Source organism: Lagopus muta, chromosome 5, assembly GCF_023343835.1.
Source record: "Lagopus muta isolate bLagMut1 chromosome 5, bLagMut1 primary, whole genome shotgun sequence".
NCBI classification, from domain to species: Eukaryota; Metazoa; Chordata; class Aves; order Galliformes; family Phasianidae; genus Lagopus; species Lagopus muta.
In genome coordinates, this window is record NC_064437.1 from 4,630,410 (window position 1) to 4,651,763 (window position 21,354).

At 41.5% G+C, this 21,354-nt stretch overlaps 1 protein-coding gene across 3 annotated transcripts in view; it reads left to right on the forward strand.

Moving 5' to 3' along the window:
* Positions 1–21,354, forward strand: part of USP24 (ubiquitin specific peptidase 24) — a 60,552-nt gene that overhangs the window by 2,713 nt on the left and 36,485 nt on the right. For all 3 annotated transcript variants that reach the window (XM_048944091.1, XM_048944092.1, XM_048944093.1), the window contains exons 2-13: positions 9,536–9,701; positions 10,676–10,743; positions 12,102–12,245; positions 12,747–12,869; positions 13,704–13,739; positions 14,749–14,814; positions 16,415–16,480; positions 17,432–17,506; positions 18,118–18,276; positions 19,477–19,591; positions 20,222–20,325; positions 21,177–21,284. In XM_048944091.1, coding sequence (XP_048800048.1) covers positions 9,536–9,701; positions 10,676–10,743; positions 12,102–12,245; positions 12,747–12,869; positions 13,704–13,739; positions 14,749–14,814; positions 16,415–16,480; positions 17,432–17,506; positions 18,118–18,276; positions 19,477–19,591; positions 20,222–20,325; positions 21,177–21,284 — 1,230 coding nt within the window. The remainder of the gene's footprint in view (positions 1–9,535; positions 9,702–10,675; positions 10,744–12,101; positions 12,246–12,746; positions 12,870–13,703; positions 13,740–14,748; positions 14,815–16,414; positions 16,481–17,431; positions 17,507–18,117; positions 18,277–19,476; positions 19,592–20,221; positions 20,326–21,176; positions 21,285–21,354) is intronic.

The window sequence follows — 21,354 nt, forward strand, 5'->3', positions numbered from 1 at the left end:
TGTCGGTGTTCTTTGAAAATACCACAGCAACCAGATACATATCTTACCCATAAAAACATCTTTCCTTTGGTGAAGTAGTACAGCCAGTCTGAGTCCTCCTTCGGTGGTCCACACCGCTGATCTTCAGGGGCATCTGGAGGTGATACAGGGGTTTGGAAGACAGCTGTTGTGAGCCGGCCCAATGCGTGCTCTGTGTGTTACATGTGAGACTTGACGTAAGAACACACATGAACTCATTTCCACAGGGGCTCAAATGTTGGAATCATCAGGTTCATGTTTTCCACACCGATTCCATTGTAAGTTACTGCTTGTGATCTGTGCTGTTGGCATGAGCGTGCTCAACGAATTTGGAAATACAGATGGTTTTCACGTTTCCTTGTGCAGTTTTCCTAAAATCTTGGGAAGCTGATCTGTACGTTTGCATTTGGCTCGGCGTTCTGTCCTCTGCAGTGCTAAACCACTTTGACAGGCTCAGATCAGCTGCTTTTATAGAGGTAGCTTTGCCTGTTTGATACAACTTTTACGCTTGTGTCTGTTGGCTGAAGTAAATCTGATAAGTACGTTTTGGCAAGGATCTGAGCTTCTCTTATGTTTGTTCCTTAGGCAACACAAAGATTTGTACTGTGATCCTCTGGAGTAAAGGAGAGGGTTACGCTCATCTTCTCATGACTGACAAATAAGCTGTTATGTGAACTGCTGCTGAATCCATGGGGTTTATGATGAAACCATAAATGAATGTGATGACACTGTCTGTCAGTGTGTCCAGGAACTGCCGTGAGCGCCCTGGGCGCTGACTTTAGCAAGCCACAGAGAAACAGGATAGAGAAGAGCAGGACAAGCAAAAGCAGGGCTTGTGGGTCCAGATCTTAACATCTGAACAGCTTCGTCCTTGAAATCAGTTGTTTGCAGATGTCTACACATCCTGCCAAAAAGCAGTGGTGTGGATGAGATGTGGTGGTGAAGCGAGGGATATTCTTCTCTCTCTTATAAAAGTCTGGTAAAGAGACGTGATCAGATTTCACTCTGAGTTGAATGTCTGATTGCAGCTCTGTGTGTTCCATTTGATAATTCACGGGTGATGTGTTTGTGTCGACTGAAAACGGGGTCACAAAAACACCAAAAAAAGATGATTTCTTTAAAATCTTGGAATCTGTTGCAAATTCCTCTCTCAGAACTGAAGGCAAGGCTGCATGCTGTTCACAGGACTGTGTTCAGCCAATGAATCAAAGCACTGAAAATTAAAGCATTTGTCAGCGCCACACAAGTGTTCTGGGTACTTCTTCAGCAGTGAATGTATTCACTTATTAGATTATTTTATAAAATAACACCAACTCAAGTTTTCCTGCACTTTGGCTACAACAACCCCAGGCGATGCTACAGGCTTGGGGCGGTGTGGCTGGAGGGCTGCGTAGAGGAGATGGACCTGGGGGTATTGATTGATGCTCGGCTGAACATGAGCCGACAGTGTGCCCAGGTGGCCAAGAAGGCCAATGGCATCCTGGCCTGCATCAGAAACAGTGTTGCAAGCAGGAGCAGAGAGGTGATTGTTCCCCTGTATTCAGCACTAGTGAGGCCGCACCTCGAGTACTGTGTCCAGTTTTGGGCGCCTCACTGCAAGAAAGATATTGAGGCCCTGGAACGTGTTCAAAGAAGGGCAACGAAGCTGGTGAGGGGTCTGGAACACAGGCCATATGAGGAGAGGCTGAAGGAGCTGGGAATGTTCAGCCTGGAGAAGAGGAGGCTCAGGGGAGACCTCATTGCTCTCTATAACTTCCTGAAGGGAGGTTGTAGTGAGCTGGGGGTCGGCCTCTTCTCTCGTGTCATTAGTGATAGGACCAGGGGGAATGGCTTCAAGGTACGCCAGGGGAGATTCAGGCTGGACATGAGGAAGTATTACTTTTCAGAAAGGGTGGTCAGGCACTGCAATGGATGCCCAGGGAGGTGGTGGAGTCACCGACCCTGGGGGTGTTCAAGGAAAGGCTGGATGTTGTGTTGAGGGACATGGTTTAGTAGGAGCTATTGGGAATAGGTGAACGGTTGGACTGGGTGATCTTTTAGGTCTTTTCCAACCTTGGTGATTCTATGATTCTAAGTTTAATAAATGAGAAAACTTCCATGTCTGCTTAATAACAATAACTGCCTGTCTTCACAGACATGCATATGTGCAGGTGGGTGGAAAAATGATCAGCAGTCACCGTGTTGTACTCCTTGTATGGCACTGGCACATGTAACTCACGTGGCTTCTGATCTGACCGTGTGTGTGGCTGATGTGGGAGGCACAGCCAGCCCTGCACTGCACTCACCTCTGCCACATCCCATTGCCACCTACGTGGTCCGTGCTCCAGCTGTGCACAACCTGCTTGTGGGGGATATCCCTAGAATCATGTAATGATGGCGAGAGTTCACAATCTCATGTCTGTCCTGGGCTGCACGCAGACTGCAGGTTGGACATGATTGCTATAAACCGTCCTAAAATGAGATCTTGATTTGTTTTTAAACTGCTTCTCAGAGTCATTACTGTGACCTTTTGGGTGAGTTGTTATTAGTGGATCATCTAGCTATCTCTGTCTCCTTTAGCATGTACTCTTTATTTTAATTTTAGTTGAACTGGATCAAAAGCTCATATATACCAGATATAGTAGAATCATAGAATGGCCTGGGTTGAAAAGGACCACAATGATCATCGAGTTTCAACCCCCTGCTTTGTGCAGGGTCGCCAACCAACAGACCAGGCTGCCCAGAGCCACATCCAGCCTGGCCCTGAATGCCTCCAGAGATGGGGCATCCACAACCTAGTAGGTAAGGTTGACAGTACAACTCATCCAAGAAGCTTTTAGAAGTGCTGTTGATGTTAAGAGGAACAGGTCAGCAACTGCAGTGAGTGCCAGCGCCAGGACCCATTTCTGACTCCCATGCTGTGTCTAAAACCCATTCTAGCTCAGCACGGAGGGCTGTGCTGCATCATGGAGGGTCTGCAACAGGACCTTGTAGCTGCTGGCTTGTACAACAAGGGTAATGGCTTGTGCTGACTGCAAATACCATGGACGTTAAGCTTGTGGAGTGCTTTGGTCCTTGAATGGAAGGAGCTGTATTTACTTAAAGACAAAAAAAGCTATTTAGGAAATGCAATGGATTTCACAGTTTTGTAAATTTAAGTCGGTCTTCTGTCTTGTAAGCAGAGCGGAGCTTTGCAGAAGTGACTATTTCTGGCATTCTCAAGTGGAAGCTTTACAGTGTGGCTTGTCTAGAAATTGGCCTTGTAAAACAATTAAGCAATCAAATAAAGCTCTGTGGTGGATTCTGGCGGTGAGTTCCTGGCTGGGTGCCATGGGAATGTCAAGTGGAATTAGTATTTTAGCACTCTTGGTTTTCAGCATCTTTGTTCTCAAAAATTAAACCAGCTGTCCTGGTGCAGAACTTCATTTTAGGCTCTGTCTGCATCGGGGCTGCCTTGGATTTGGGAAGAGAATTCCCCATGTATCATCCTGGAGACACCACTAAGAGCAAGAAGGTAGGGAGGGTTGGGGTAATGCTGGAGGGGCAGTTTGCTAACTTGGAAAACAAGCCTTGTTTCGGAGAATTCGTTATTGTTAAGCCTGTTATTTTGTAAGGTTGTAAGGAGTAATCTTCACATTGAGACTGACACCTCTTAATTACTGCCAGGGCAGTGCCTGCAGAGGCAGCTCTGTGCAGGCATCCCTCAGCTGGGCAGGAAGCTGACACGGGGCTCTCTGGAGGCATTTGCTGGTCATCTTCCCAGCTTCAAGTGCTGCTCTGTGGCAGCTGTTTAACAAGGAAGTGAAATACTGAGGAAGAATGAGAATAAAAACAAATTAGCCAGTGTTAGAAGTTAATTCCAGCAAATCATTTGGCTTGCTTTTGGATTAAAGAACACTGGCTCTTTGTGTGAAGAGGGCAAGGATGGAAAGGAAGTGCCCCTTTCTTTTGTAAACTCTTAATTTGAAAAAAATCATGTATTTCTGCTGCCATGGAAATAGGCCCTGGTATGTATGGCTCAGTTAAACTTTGTAGGCCAAATTAAAAAAGAAAACTAAACCCCAGTGTACTGAGTGCTTCATGGCACCTGATCTTCCTGCTCACAATGTAACAGCAGTTTTCACCTCTCATGCTCTGACACCCAGCAGAGCTGTCTTGGGAGACGTTTACAGATGGGTTTCCTTGGTGCTTGATCACAAATTTGTAACAATATGCAGTGGAACTGGAATTCAAACTCATTCTCGGCTTCTTTGTTGCTTCTGTCTCGCTGTGCATCTCTATAAGTAGAACAGAAGTGTTAGAGGTGTGTTTAGCAGCATTGCTGACTAGTTTTCCCTTCCAGAGCTTGAATTTTGGCCGCTGAAGTGTCAGAATAAATACTTTATCTACTGCTTCTGCAGCACTTCTCTGTTCATGCCTGGTGCTTTGCCAAAGGGGAACAGACATATTGACTCAAGCATTTGCAATTTGTTGTTTTATTCTATTAAGATGTTAATCTGATTCCACTCAGTCGCTTTGAGTTGTGTGGTGATAAGCAGTGCATTTTGTGCTTACACCAGCTGAAGGGATGGGAAGAGCAGTGCTATTGCTTTGGTCTGTTTTGCTGGGCACTGTGCTCCTCTCTGAGCCACTGGGCACGGTGGGGGTATTGCACTGCTGCACTGCACTATCACCATGGACATCAGGGGTACAGTTCAAGCAGTGTTTTAGAAAGCCCCAGTTAACTTCTAGTTCTTCCCCACCCAAGTTCATGTTGTGTTCTTACTCCTAGGTTTATGTAGTTCTTGAGAGATGGGGGAAAGCCATATTTTTGGTGGCTGATTGGTTATAATCCTTCATGCACACTGAGGAGACTTCATTCTAACCATGCATTCATGATAACCTGCTTGTGCTGTTTCCTGTTAAGGTCAGAGTCCAAATCTTTGCATGAAAGCATTCACCAAACAAATCACTTCTTTTCTTGGAAGGTATTTATGGTGGGAGTCCAAGTTGGCTCCAGGTGAGAGCAGTCCTTAACACAGGGTTTATTTTCCTTTAGTGACAGACTAGGATGGAATCACTGCTTCACATTAACATTGTTAAATCCTTGTGTTTTTTCCTCTGACAAGTCTCTTTGCTTGTGTCAAGTAGTGCATAGCAAAAATATTAACTTAAAGGCTTTATTTCTATGCAAGAAAGAACAGAACAGTGACGTATCTACCAACAAGCTTACTTAGGTTATAGAAAGCGTTCCTTTCTGTCAGCATGCTCAGGGGTTTTTGCATACAGGTATGTGTTTCCTTAGACAAGAAAGCAAGGGAATGGTGCTGTATCTGTTTGAGTTGTATGACAGTTAGAAACAGTTACTACGTTTTGAGATAAGTGGCTGTTGCTCAGTGAGTTGTTTATGGATGGTTCCTGATCTGCAGCCTGACCAGAGCTTCACGTTCTTTCAGCTTTATCAGAGCAAAGTGGGTTCCAAGTCAGAAGATGTAACCATATGTTAAAACATTGCCTTCTCCTGCCTAAGTGTGGAGTGGTAGCTTTGATTCATTTGAAAAACTTTATGTTCTTATTCCAGTGAATCAATTGTGAGTAACAGGTCTCTTCCCCCTAAGGGTTAATTTAAATGGGAAAGAAAAAAAGCAACAAAATGACACCCAGATGTGAAAGTAAAAGCTGCTTTAATCAGCAGTGTGACAGATAGAGCTGCAAGTCATAACTGCAGGACTCATGGCTGCTCCCAGAAGCTGATGGACATGATAGATGAGTGAGCAAAGAACTGCTCTTTCTGGTTGTATGGGGGTTGGATGCAGGGCCTCCACCTGAGTGCTGGGCACTGCTTTGCACACAGCAGTGAGTCACACAGCAGTGCTGTGCCAGGGGAAGTACTGCTATTGGCACTTGGCAGCGAGGGCAGCTGGAGCACAGGGCAGCTGATCCTTATTGCTGGGTAGATCTGTGTTAAAAGTGAGAGGTGGGCCTCTCATTTTTGTCTTCTAGTTCTGGCTTTAAGGGCATTGTGTTTCTTCATTACAGCTTTTCAGTGCAGTTAAACTCGATCATGTTTGTTGGGATATGGTAACAAAGAAGAGGTCTGTTTGTTAGCCATACAGCAACGCATCAAATTCTGTTTGCTTGGCTGTAAAATCACTTGTGGAAACCACTTGGAGATGCGTGAGGATGAGGGACAGTTTGATTGTAAAAACTCCGATCCCATCATTTATTAAAAGAAATGTGACTTTCTGGTTCTGTTTCATTAATTATATAAGATTCAAGAGCATGTGGCATAACTTAGCTCTAGGGACACTGAACTGCATTGGTATCCTTCTCTCAAAATCAAATTAACAAGCTGAATTTATAATTTGACTGTAATTTCATTCCAAAGAGTGCCAACTAACATCAGATATTCTTGAGCTCCTTGTTGCTTTATGGGAAGTGACCAGCATTGGGAAGTCGGTAGCTTTCACTGAACAGCTTGATAAGTCAATTAACTGAATGCTGCAAGAATGCATTTTGAAGCCTTGAACTGTGAACTTTTGGCAGTTAAAGTTAATTTCTATTTCACTTCCTATGCAAGGGTTAATCTTTGTTCTGTGTTAGTCCTCGTGGCAGGCTCTATGCAGAAGTCTCTCTTCAGACTGCAGACAGCCTGGGGAGATGTTAGATCTCCTGAGTGACAGCCCTGAATCAGCTCTTGAAACTGTTGAAGTGAGGGTATTTTCTCACATACTCTTCTTCCCCAGGTGAAATAAAGGCCTGTGAAGGCTACCAGAAGATTCTCCAGTGACAGTTCCTAGCCCCTTAGTTCCAAAGCACTAATTAACCACCGTTATCTGCTCAGAGCTGTGGTGCGTTGTCTTTGTGAATGGCAGGAGAGCAAATAGGCCCTTCAGTGGGTGTTGGTTAGCAGGGAGCCAGCATAAAACATTGGAAGATCTTGTGTAGCACCTTGGTGTGGCAGCTGGGGCACTGCTGAACCCTCAGTGCAAACAGCAGTGCACCGATTGCAAGTTGGATGGTGAACAGTTTGGGTTTTGTGCACTACAGGTATGAAAGAGCAGCAGTGTGTTTTCAGAGTTGCTCATACTGTGAGAGATGAGGTACAAACTGGTCATGGTGGCAATCTCCAAGAGTATGAAATTTGTTAATGATTGGGAATTTGACTTTGACATGGGCATTTCTCTGAGGCTGTTGCATGTTTCATGGCAGCTGTGAGGCTGCTTTTATGTGGTGCGTTCTAAAATTAATGCATGATAAAGCTTCACACTTTCTGGGCAGGATTTTAGTAGCAGAAAATTGATGTTTAAGGATGACTTGTCACTTTTAGTGAGCAGAATGTGCCAAAGATGCACTCCTCCAATGCAAATAATTCCCTTTGTTGTCAGGGCAGTTTCCAGCACCGCACCCTGGTGCTGAATCACAGTGATCTTCTTGTCACCATTCTGTTGGGAGACTCAATACAGCAGTAGACCAGTTCTGTTCTGAACATAGCTGCTATGGTAATGCCCTTATCTGTGAGCACACCGTGAAGAAAATGTATGAATTCACTCATTGTGAGTTTCTGTAATATGGCAGGTGCTGCTCATCACTTGTGGGGGAAGAGGTGAGTAAAGAGCAGCTCCACTTATGGGGAAGTGGAGCAACAGGTGCAGCTTTTCAGCAACGTTGAAAGGTCTGCACTGCCGTGGGGCTGCGCCTCTCAAACACTGATGTTAGTAATGGATATTCAATGTGGATACTCTGCTCTAGGGAACGAAGAAAGCACAGCTCTCTTAATGTAATCATTTGTTGAGATGTTGTTTTGCCTGTGCTACAAGTCCAGGCTGAAATAGAATCTGGGAGCTAGCAATGGGATGTTTGCTCTATAGTCAGACTTCCTTTATTAAGCTAATTGTTGTATTCTATGCAGTCAGCATTAAGGGCTTTCCTTATAAATTCACATTCATTTTCTGCAGGAAGTGAAATATGTTCTGGGTGGATATCATCTACAAAAGCTGTATCACTGCTGCAGGATATTTCCTAGAGAGCATTTGCTTTTAAATACCTTCAGTATCTTTTTGTTTGGACACTCAAACATCCCTTCTCCAGAAGTTCACAAGGGGTGATTTACTAGACGTGAGCTACGTTAGACTTCCTTGCACAGTGCTGGATCAGAGAATTTCAGTTGCAGAAGCTGTAGATCCATATAGCTTTCCATAATGGCAAACTTGGGACTGAATGTTTATAGGGCATTGTGGGAAGGTGGCACCTTCCCAAACACTGACACGTTGTCTTGCCTGAGTGCTGTTTTGCATTACACTCCTATAAATTGCAGTGCTGCTGTTGAGAACCTACCATTAAGTACAGCCACTGTGTGCAGTTGTCACCGTGCCTTTTAAGTTCATAGGGTAAGCTCTGTACTGTTGCTGTTTCCTTGACATAATGTGACTTTCATAATGTTATGAAAGTGAATAGGATCCATTTACATTTTAATACACAGGTCTGATCCTGCAACGAGTGAGTGCAGTGAGAGCTTGCAGTGCCCTTCTGCACAGACTGATTCCATTCCTCATACGCTGTGTCCTCTCCAGTGCAGCCATTTCGTTCAGCTTACGCCATGTGTCCCTGGCTCCCCTCCGGCTGCGATCCTGTTACCCCATGACACTTGTGTTTTCCTTGGACAGTTGCTCCTGGCTGCTGCCATGCCTGACCCAGACATTCTGTCCTTTCTCCTGCTTCAGTTGTTCGCTGTTTTGAAGCCAGAGAAGGTCTCTGTGAACTCTGACACGCGGGCTAGATAGCGCTGATGCAGTGTGAAAAGAGTAAACAACATAGGAGAAATAGATAACTTTCCTAGAGTTGTGCTTGGCACTGCTGAGGCAGTTACCTCGTGTGGCACCTAACAAAGGACAGGGGCTCATTCTGAGTGCTGCCAGTGTACAGAAATAGCTGCTGCTCTGTGCCACGAGCAATGGGACATGGAAAGCTGAGCTGCAGCCTTCTGCTTGCTTTTTTCCGTTTGCATTCCACAATGCTTTCCAGTAACTTATTTGGACTTGAGGAGAAGTACCATTGTAGTTTCCTTGCTGGGCAACTGTAGCTGAATTTTTTTTTTCTTTGGCTAATCCAGCAGATTAGTCTTGTTTGTTTTCAGTGTGATTGGGTGAGGGGTGATGAAATTCACCTCTCTTGGACTAAACTATTTCATGTTGAAAACAGGATCAACATGTGTGAGTCTCTGAATATTGGTTTTGTGTTCTACAATCTCCCATGGACTAGATGATCTTAGCATATCCCATCCCAGACAGAAGTGCTAAGGAAAAAGATTTGGTGCTTAAATTGCCAATCAGTTAACAATTAGTTATGTAAACACAGTAGTTATCACCTAGATTGAGATATATGAAGGTATGCAATTGTGCCATATGAAATCCTACCTTGAAAAACAGAAGGCATCTAAGAACTGTTAAGGATTTGACTTGCTGCTTAAAGTACAGCCACGTTCTCCAAAGCTACAGAATCCTTGAATGTGTCTAGGAGAGGTAAAAATTGCTTCACTTGAGCTTCTTTTTATTCACAGAAAAATGATGAAAATGGGAATTGCTCTGGAGAAGGCATTGAGTTTCCAACAACCAACTTGTATGAGCTAGAGAGCAGAGTTCTAACGGATCACTGGTCCATACCCTATAAGCGGGAGGAATCTCTAGGCAAGTGCCTGATTGCATCCACATATCTAGCAAGACTGGGTAAGTTCTACAATTACAAAGATTATCTGTTCATGAGATTTCAGAGGCATGTAGTGGGCAACTAAACCTCTTGTATTAGTTTTGCAGCTGTTTACTTAGCACTCTGCAGATTGATCACGTCTCTGTGAAAGTGAATTATTACCAATGAATTATTCTACCTAATGCTATAATAGGAGTGTTCTCTTTTTTTCTAAAGTAATTTGTTTACTTAAGCTCTTTTTCTTAAAAAAAAAAAAAAAAGAAAGAAACAAGAAAAGCACATGTTTCTTTATGTTCTAATGACTGTAGGAGTTGCTGTTTTTTCAGAGCCGAATTACCGACACGTTTTTCATTGTGCTGGTTATTTTCCATTTGTGGAAAAACAAGCTGTCATCTAAATCCGTGCTGTACCAGCCTTGTGTAACTGGTTGTTTTTTGCTAGTGAAATGCTCAGACTGCTTTAGAATTAACAATTTGACCATTCTGTGTTCAGGACTTGGGCCATATTTAGTACTTGGGCCATGGTTAAGCTTGTTGGAGAGGCATCGTGCCCAGCTCCTGGCAGAGTGAGAATGCAGGTAGTTTTTCCATCGTGCCCAATAGCAGCCAAAAGGGAGGTAATAAGATGTGGAGGCTGTTGGTGGTTCTGGTTTGTGTTTTTTTTAACCTGCATTAAAAGACCATGAGTAGGTTTGGTTTTGGTGGGGCAAGTGTAGCCCCAATAGGGATCTGAAGTTAGTTATAAATCTGGAAGGGAGAAATGCACGTTTTACTCATGTGCTTGAAGAAGTTGTAGAAGCTGAACCAGTTGGAAGCATCGTAGTTCTAAAAGGAAAGTTCTTTTGATACGCTCTTCTGCGACTGAAAAAGCGTAGTGCTTAATAATGCATGAATACCAGCACTTCTACTGCTGCTTTTCCTTGATGTACTCAAAAACTGAGACTGAGCTTCCTAAGGTAAACTTAAAGCATGTGCACTCTTTCCATTCTGCGAAGGTCTTTCTGATTCTGATGAGAATTGCAAGAGATTTATGGACAGATGCATGCCTGAAGCATTTAAAAAGGTAAGTAGGTGCAGTACACTAATTCCTTGTTCACGTTTGAGTTGTTCATGGTGGAAGTATTGTCTTACAACCCAGACTTCAGAAACTGGAACCAGTGTGTGTTCTTAGGTTAAAATCATACTCTTAAGTTGCAGTTCTGCAACTCTTGAACATATATATATTTTTTTTTTCCTCCTTTTCTACTTTAATGAAGAGCTCTATAGCAATTGGTGGAGCCTAAGGGCAGGTTTAAAGATAGTTACATGCATCCTTTAGTTCAGGATCAGCTTTCCTTTACTCTGTTCTTTTTGCTGCTTCTTTGAAGGATTGCAACATTCTTACTTCTTTTCACCTCCATTCTTGCCTAACCTGCTTATCTGGCTTTTCTTCTCTTTTATTGTGAATGTTCTCTATGGAGCTTCCCAAACTACTTTTCTTCCTGCTGTTCTGTTTTGGATGCTACCTAAATTTCTTGCCTGGTTTTCAGTCCATATGTATACAAGTGTGTATGCACCTTTAAATAAAACTACTTGGTCCTAATCTTAAAATACTGAAATCTAAGTGTATTCAAGGAAGATGAAGATGTAAGGGAAAAAGTATTTGGCTATGAGAGTAATAAACTTGCATTTTGTTCTTATTTACTCAACCCTGTGTGCACTTGAAATAAAAATGTAGACTGGTTCTCTAGAAGAAAATCCGAGTTCAGAATGTGCTAAGTTAAAATCTGCTGAGTTTTTTGCAAGCTATTTAACCTGATTCTATTGTTTCTTAAAATGGTACAGAACATCATTGTATTTGAAGTACAAAGCTCTTTAAGCAGAAATTAAATAACACATGCAAAGTGAATGCTTTATGTCCTCTTTAAACAGCTAGATTAGACCACAAAGAGCATGTTTCATTAGAGAAAAGGCAGCAGTAATACCTCTCTCTGTGTGCTTTGTTTTCCAACAAAAAAGTGTGAGCTGATAAATGGTTATTACGACTGAATCAGTGCAGCATCATGGAACAAGCACTTGAAGACTTAATAGTCATGTGTTCGTTTTGCAAACAGTTGCATATCAGTTATTCTTTGCAAAGGTTACAATCTTTCCAGTGAGTGGAAATAGAAAACAGTTTGCTTTGATAAGTATTTTTTGTCAGGGACTGACTTAAGGCGTTCTTCAGTTGAATAACCAATGTAATTAACTCTTAAGCCATTAAGTACAGAAAGAGCATCTGAAGTAACACACCAGACAGTGATTATTACGACACTCTGGGGAAACATTTGCACTGAAAATAATCAGGGTGGGGAAGGCTGAAGAATTTTACCTTTTCTATGTGATTTTGCTCAAACTGGAGAAGAAAAACAAACCAAAAGCCCTGCTGCTTTGTCTTGGTAGTTGCTGACATCCAGCGCTGTTCACAAATGGGGAACTGAAATCCACGAAGGAATATACAACATGCTTATGCTGCTGGTCGACCTGGTTGCAGAAAGAGTAAAGCAAGATCCTATTCCTGTGGGCCTGCTTGGTGTGCTTACAATGGTATTTGTCCTCTAATAACTGTGGTGTTTTAAACTCGGGGATCTGCTTAAGTAATAAGGAAAATGGCTTCAATGTAATTCACTGGCAAGTGTCATCAAAATGTAGAAGTCTTTACTGATGATTGTCTTAAATTGTGTCCTGTGTTTTGTATGCAACTTAGGGTATCTGGCATTTGATATTTATTCTCCTACTGCTTTTTCTCCTATTTAAGTTGTAGCATATTGTCTTACAATCTGCAGATACTGTTTACTGCAGGTTTTTAACACCCAATGTGCAATTCAGTATGTGAATGCTATTCAGGTTTTCTGAAAATCAGCTCTCAAAAATACTTCAAAGCTGCTGACACATGGCTGCTAATTTTTGAAAACTGATACTTTATCTCCCCCTTTATATGGATATCTGTCTCACATGGGTATTGTCTGTACTGAATTGAAACTTCAGAATGCTTTTGAAATCATAGCAAAAGTCATGCTGTTTGTTTCCATGGGTTTTTCTTTCAAGGCATTTAACCCTGACAATGAATATCATTTCAAGAATCGAATGAAGGTTTGCCAGAGAAACTGGGCAGAAGTCTTTGGGGAGGGGAACATGCACGCCGTGTCACCCATATCCACGTTTCAGAAGGTGAGCATGGCCCTAAAACCTGCTTTTAGGGTTGATGTTTCTCTTCCAGAAGAGACTGGTTAGTACGTATTTATAAAATAAGAACATTTAATTATCATCAAGAATTACAACAAATAGATGTTGAGTACATATTGGTCTGTAGAACTGGATTTCCTGTTATCTCAGATTTCCCAGTTCTCTATTGGAGCCTGGATCTTGAAACTGGGGTACTTTCTGTGTAAACTATCACAACAATCAAACTGGTGGGTTTGTTGTATCTAAGGACTGGCATCTGCTGAGTATGCAATGACCAAGATAACTCGAATTCATGCTTTCCTGACACCCACCTTTAGGGTAACTTTGACAAACACACTGTTAAGGAGCTGGGTTTTTTGGGTTTGTGCTGACTTGTCACAGTTGTTCCAGACAGGTGGGTCTTAAAAAGGAGCCTCAGTGTTGTAAATCTTCCCCAGGAAACATGTTAGTGGCTGTAGAAAGAAAATTCAGTTTGCTGCTTTAGGAAAGGTTATTTAGTAATGTTCCACACTGCTAATGTGCTATAAATATAGCTGCTTGTGAGTCAGCAGCCACAGTGTGTATTGTTACCACAACGCATGGTCAGTCATGTTAGGGAGGATCCAAAAATGGGTGATGCAAATGAGAACCTCCCAGAGCTCCAACTGCACACTTAGCAAAGGAGCTGTTATAAACACATTTCTGTTTTCTGGGAAATAACAGCATGCATTTCAGGTCTGGGTTTATTGGCTGAATGTATCTATCCAAATGTGTTTCAGAAGACAAATGTTTGGCATTGGTGTTGCATTTGCTAATTTGTTAATATTTTGATCATTTAAGGAACCTCATGGGTGGCTGGTGGATCTGGTAAACAGGGTAGGTAAATAAAAAGCAAGCAGAATTGTTACTTGTTACACAGAATCACAGAATGGCCAGGGTTGGAAGGGACCTCAAGGATCATGAATCTCCAACCCCCCTGCCACATGCAGGGCCACCAACCTCCACATTTAATGCTAAACCAGGCTGCCCAGGGCCCCATCCAACCTGGCCTTGAACACCTCCAAGGACGGGGCATCCACAGCCTCTTTGGGCAGCTGTTCCAGTACCTCACCACTCTCTGGGTAAAGAATTTCCCCCTGATGTCTGACCTAAATCTCCCCTCCCTCAACTTAAAACCATGTCCCTTTGTCCTACACATATCAACCCTTTTAAAGAGTTGATTCCCCTCCCCTCTGTAGGCTCCCTTTAGGTACTGAAAGGCTGCAGTGAGGTGACCCACAGCCTCTTTTCTCCAGGCTGAACAAGCCCAGCTCCCTCAGCCTGTCCTCATAGGGGAGGTGCTCCAGTCCCCTAAACTGTCACTTGAATTCATTGTTTCTCAGAGATAATAGTGTCCTCCTGTCTTCTCCTTGTTTTTTCCCTTTTTTTTTTTCAGAGGGTTATAAACACAAAAAATAGTTTAGGATTTTAATCCTGACTGAATCTAGGAAAGGGCCTTATTGAACACATCTTGCTGAGTTGCTGCCTTCTCCCTTGAGCATCTTTATCACAGCATGATAACTGTCCCTGGAAGAAATGACAGAACTCAGCTTAGACTGCAGTGACGTTTCCCAGTTGGATGTGTTAGCCATTTCTTTATGTGGTCTGGCTTTCTTCCCTATGTCAGTTTTTACCTGAGGCAGTTTCTAGCTTGATGTTTAAGCTGGTACCACACATAAATTGCATTGCATTCCCCACTGCATCCCTGAATTCTCATGAATACCTAAAGCTAGTGTTGGTATGTGGTGTTGCTTAGTGAGGAATAATTGTTATCCCAGGAACTCTCAATGGAGTATTTTCTATAATAGCATACTTGGAAAATAAAATACTGATTATTTTATTTCAGTTTGCAGAGTTGGGTGGATTTTCAGCAATTCAGTCTAAACTCAATTCAGAAGACATTGAGCTTGGGGTAAGTTCATTATCTGTCAGCAGGCTTCTCTCTTTCCATTACTCAACTCATGTAGAACCAATAACATTGCTTTTGGCAGCGTTCTTGCCTTTGCTTTGGTACTGGAGCAATAGTGAGAGCCCTGGAGAAATGCTGTCAGACTGGAGATCAGATGAGGTTGTACGTGAGAGTCCTGACTGAAGAGATCTTCTGAGTCTTCAGAGAAAGAAGAGAATGACTAGTGTACCTTTCTGTCTGATTTTCAGCCTCACAGACATCAGTCAGTCTAGTTTCACTGTATATTTACCAGTAGATCACTGGTTTTGTTTCCTTCAGATCTAGCTGCATTTAGCAGGAAGTGACTTAACTCCTGTCGTTCATTATAGAAATGAAGAAAGAAGTTCCTAGGAAGACAAATACTGTTTAATCCTAAGTAGTCCTTCAACAGCTGTGTTCAAAAACTGACTGATTTAGCAGTTCTGAACTAATTTTTGGTGGCCAAGCCAAACTTCTTTGGTTTTAGTTTCCTTACCTATATTCAGGAGACTTTGTATCTTCTTTCAGGCTGAGATCAAGGTAAAGCTATGTCATTTAGAATTTTGTCCCCTAGTATAAAATTAACCTGTTTTCAATAAACTGCCATTTGGAGAGAATTCAGCATTTCTTTGAGTATTGATACTTGCTGCTTAATGAAAAGACAAACCCACAAATGAGCATGGTAGAGGAATAAGGAAATTCAATTTCAATCCTATAGTGCCATAGAAACTTTGAGTGAAAATTGTTCAGTAACTACTATCTGCTTACTTACAAAAGAAGTCTGGTTCAGCATCACTAAATTCAGGCCTCTGATTGCTGTTGGACTTAACTTCATAATTTTTTGATCCGCTCTTGGAAGAAACTACTTTTGGTATTCTTTGTTGGCAAATAATTGGCACGTAATTTCTTGATGATGGAGTTTGCTTGAAAATCATAGAATGTCTGTATTGGAAGGGACCACAAGGATCATCAAGTCCAACCCTTGACTTCATACAAGACTGCATAAAAATTAAAACATATCAAAGCAGAAACTGTGTTTGCATGATAGGTACCAAACTCAAGGCCAGATTCTTCACAAATGCAAGGGAGTGATTTTGGGTTGTAACAGTGGAAGAGAATATGACTGTACAGACTAACGCTTTGGTAGAAAATGTCTCAAAAAAATTCTTTCTGAAGCATGCAACTGCCAAGGAGTTATTGTATGATGTATCTAAAATCACAAGGTAAATCCAGGGGAGCAGAAAACTTCTCAAGAAAGAACATTTCAGATGCTCTTCAATGGGTTGGGGTGGATGATCATCAACTCACACAGCTTTTCTGACAACTGGAATGACTTCCTGCATTTTCCTTCTCAACTTTCAGTGGGGCTGAGGAGAGTAGAGTTATTTGAACTCTCTCTGATGTGTTCTGTCTTTGCAGAGTATAGATGTAACAAAACCCTCCTGTTTCAGATCAGGAAGGATCTCCTCCCCACAAGATAATATTTATTCACCTTCATCTGCCTCTGGAGGTATAGATTGCTAACTCTGAAAAAGCCTTGTAAATGTGCACCCAAATATGTGCTGGTTTTGTTGTTTTTTTCTAGGCAATCTCTGCATTAGTTCAACCATTTGGAGTTTGTGCAGAATATCTTAACTCTTCTGTAGTACAGGTAAGACATCTTCGTTATGATTTCTTTTCAGCAGAAAGTAAAGCCTTATGAAATGTGACTGTAGTCATTTGCTCAAATTTAGATGGGTCTCTTCATGTTACAATAAAAACTTGAGCAGTTCAGTATCAAGAAAATATCTAGAGGAGAACCTGCTTTTCTCGTCATAGCAATTTGAAAAATAAGAGGAATGAAAGCTGGTTTATAGCTGTGTTAGTGTGAACGGGTGACTAATTCTAAAAGCCTTCACAACTCGCACTGCGAGTACAGGAACCATTCTGAGTATCTTGGAGGTGATGAATAGAGGGTTCAGATAATGATCAGGCTCATTTTCCATCCTTAGCTGCTAATCTGCATCTGCAGTGGTGTGAAGCACAGGAACTGCTGCTAGTAAGCTTCCACACTACAAAGCATGCGGAGAAGAGATTTCACTTGATATATGGATTTTTGTTTGTAATTTCTGTTTGTGACAGAGGAGTTCATGGTAATGAGAGTTTAGACCGGAAAAACTGTGGTACAAGGTGGGGGGGTGGAGGGGAGAACACAGCATGATCTGTGAATTTGCAAATGTGCTGCAGGGTTCACACCTACATTCACTAACAAAAAGTCCCAGTTTAATAAGTGGCTGAAAGTCTTTATTTGAAGAGAAGGTAGTCAAGGGGGTCAACGAGGTACATGCATCTAAAAACCAATGCATTTTGGATCATGTCTGGGGGTAGCCGTTGTGAACCTGTTTTGTGGTGATCTGAAGTGGCTTCTTTGTCTAACTGCTTCTATTTCTGGACTTATGTAGCAGGGTAGTTTTATGTATGTTACAGATGTTGCCTTATAGCTAAGATAATTGTGAGCTGTCAGCTAAGTATTTTCATCTTGCTGCAGCCAGATCTTCTGAGTAATGTAGTTGATTTCAGGAAGCATCAAATGATTGGCATGCTTTTTTCTTGTATTTTTTAGCCCATGCTGGATCCAGTCATTCATAAAATGATTAAATATGTGCAGAATGTAGAAGAGAAGGACTTGAAAGACAAGGTAATGTTTTATAAGTATCTAAGGAGAATTTACTGTGTGTCTTGGAAATGCTGGTAATACAGATTACAAAATCTTGCTTTCATTGACAACAGATACAGCCTGTTCTGAATTCTGTCTGAAATTCTTAGCCCAAAATATGAGAAGTGGCTACCCTGCATTTACCCAATTCTATGTGAAACTCTTTTCAGTAGATTTCTGATGTTATGGCCCTTTTAAAACTATTTTCCCATTTTCTGTGAAAATTGCCATGTAACTTGTGACTACCTCTTACACTGCACTGAATTTGGCATTCAGTTCTGATCAATTTGAGTGTTAACTTTTTACTGAGACATACCTTTGTGAATCATAAGCAGGAAGGTTCATGTAGGCTACGTATCAACAAAGGAGCATTTTAATGTACCATATTTGTAGTAGGAGAGTTCACTATTTAAACCATAGGTTTTGTTGTACGCTAGAAATTCTGAGACAAGTAATGCTTTCAGCCACCCATCAAACGGTCTGTAATGGTCACTAAACCTCTTTGTGCATCGTTGGAGTCTGAAACAGAACACCAGAACCAGCAGTGCCTTTATTTGTCCTTTTGTTGTTGTTGTTTGTGCTGTTTTCAACAGAGACTAGTCAGTATCCCCGAGCTGCTGTCTGGTATTAAGCTGCTGTGTATGCGCTTCCAACCTGATTTAGTAACTGCAGTAGATGACTTACGGCTGGACATTCTGCTGCGCATGCTAAAATCGCCTCACTTCAGTGCAAAAATGAATTCCCTCAAAGAAGTAGGTTTGCATCGTGTGGGTGTGTTTGTGGGTGCACACGTGTGTAGCTGGGGAGGACTGTTTGTAAGCTACTGAAACCACAGCCTTAAAATGTTGCCTAACAAATTCTGTTGCCATAGCAGAAGCTCACTTTAAATGCAGAAAAAAAAAGACAAGAGATATTTGTGATATTAGTAGTCATTGCCAAGACTGTGGTCACCCAGTTGGAAAACTAGACAATATTTGAACGTTTTCTAGGAGTTATAATTCCAGGTTCATTTATAAGCAACAGCGTATGCCATTCCTTCATTGTTCTGTCTGAGATCACCCTGATAATTCCGAGCATGTGTGGCATGTTGCTTTTCTCTTTCCTTCCCATTGTAAAGGAAAAAAAATAAAAGGAGGGCTGGGAGGGGGAGACTTAATCTTAGATTATTATTATTCCATCTATATCAGATTATTATACTAAGTATTTTTATTTTTTACTATGAATATTCATTGTACTGACATTTAGGAGCTGGACCAGGGCTAAACTCTTAGATGTAAATGGAAGAGAAGATTTTCCTGGGACTTGTGATTTTAAGTATAGAGTTTTTCATTCCTCTCTTCTTTCCAGAACTTATGTTAATTCAATGTCTCCAGAAAAGGCTTTTTTTGTTCTGCAAACATTGTAAAGTATTCTAGAGTCCCTCTTCTGGGCTTTTTGCTTAAGGGAAGATTGAGGTGCTAAACCTGATTACTCTGTGGTTCTTAATTATAAGTGTGTTTCTTTGGTGAAGTTATGTAAGTGCTGCTTTTGAAGGCCCTAGCAGAAATGTATGCTTTCTACAACTTTTCCCTGGAGAGAGAAGGCTGTATCAGTTCTGTGTTGGATAAAAATAGGGCACTTTATTTGAGCATCACAGGCAGAAGCCTGAGATAACCCACTTCTGCTGTATCTCTAGAAATACACAGCACAGGCAAGCTTTTCTGTGTCAGACTGGGTATGAGAATCCACTGCATCAGACCAGTGCCTGGGAGATTTTGCCTTTGGGCAGATTATTTTTAAGATAAACAAACTACTAATTACTAAAAAGAAAAAAAAAAAAAAAAACCCTCCTGTGCTTAAAATATTTCAGAATTCACACTTTCAAGCTTCATAGGAAACATTTTGAATAGATTACGTTATGTATATTGCATGTGGAAAGCATCCTTGAAATGCCAACGTTTTGCAATTTCTAGGTAACCAAATTAATAGAAGACAGTACTGTGTCCAAGTCAGTGAAGAATGCAATAGATACAGACAGATTACTAAACTGGCTGGTAGAAAATTCTGTCCTGTCCATTGCTCTAGAAGGTAAGTGCTTTCACAAAGACTATTGACGTGTGCTTTGAACATCTTGAATGTAGAATGTGATCTGTTCTTTTCAATGCATTTTAACTGGACACTGCTAACAAAGGAGTTAAAGGATTTTGTCGTCATCAAAAGAGAGATAGGAAAACTGCAGGTTTGCCTGCTGTCACCTGGTCCTCTGACACTGGTGCAAACATCTTTTGCTGTAGCTGAGGTTTTTACTCTCAGCTTAATTATGTATATTTTTAAGCCTGTATAAGTGAAGGAAATTGTGTTTTTCTTTAGCGATAGATCATAGAATCACAAGGTTAGAAACGACCTCCAAGATCATCCAGTCCAGCCGTCTTCTCATCACCATTGCCACCACTAGCACTAAACCGTATCACGCAGCACGTCGTCCAGACGCCTCTTGAACACTGCCAGGGACGGCGACTCCACCACCTCTCTGGGCAGGCCATGGCAGTGCCCGACCACCCTCTGAGAGAAAAAGTTCTCTCAGATAAAGATAAAGAACTTTTAAAGATAAAGATAGAGAACTTTAAGATTAAAACAACTTTGTCCTTGATCCTTTTAACGTGGTTTGTATCTAAAGATTGAAATAAATTAATTCAGTTGCTACTTTTTGTTTCATAGGTAATATAGACCAAGCACAGTACTGTGATCGTATAAAGGGAATTATTGAACTGTTGGGCAGTAAATTGTCTTTAGATGAACTCACTAAAATTTGGAGAATTCAGGTAAGGAATCAAGACAAGGTGGCTGCTTTTAGACTGTCCTGTGAAAATAACTACTTCTTATTACCAGGTTCATTAGCTGGTGGAATGTTAGCTATTCATTATCTGCTTTGTTGCATTTGCTTGGCTTTTTCCCTGGGAGACACAGGATATTGTCATACACTTTTGTATCGGTATAAACTCTATTAAAGTTAGCAAAGGTGAGAATGAAATTTGTCTAACTCAGAAGCACTTTCTGGGCAATAACTTCCTCACAAGACTTCTGTCAACAAAGAACTTTTCACCATCCCACAGCCTGAATTATTAAAGAGTCTGCGAAACTGAATTTTCTCAAGGCAGGGTTGATGATTCCAGATAGTATCACTAGGTTCCTGTTGAAATCCTAGTCCTTGCATGCATCATGTTTTAGGTTCCTCAGCTGATAAAAGACAGTGTACAGTTGACTGAGTGCTGTGTATTCCTCATTCTACCTCAATACCACAATAATTTATTCAGAAATATGGTAAATATTTTGCACAGTGTTCTCTTAAGCTTGTTTACATCTGTTTGAAAGCACAGACTCAGCACTTCCTTAGATGGACCTTCCTTTCCTTCGGTGAGGAAGCTATTTTTTGCTACTGTGGCTGAACCACAGGTAAAACTGATGTGCCCTTTCCTGCTTTAGAATTGTTTCTGGAGACTTTAAACCAGTGGAGCAAGGAGCAGAGTCAGTTGTTCCTAACTTGTGGTTCTGGCCTGTCCAAAGCACTTTTCTCCTTGATAGGAATAGTAGAATAATGCTTACATTAAAGATTTTTTTGATATCTCATTTATGATTAAGACCTACCTCCTTCTGTTTCCCTTCCTCTTTCCAGTCAGGACAATCTTCCACTGTGATTGAGAACATACATACCATTATTGCTGCTGCAGCTGTGAAATTTAGCTCTGATCAGCTCAACCATTTATTTGTTCTAATTCAAAAGGTAGGTTTTATCTTGAATTTGCATTCTTAAGGGAGAGAATTAGTTAAAAAATGCTTGTGCATCCAGCCTA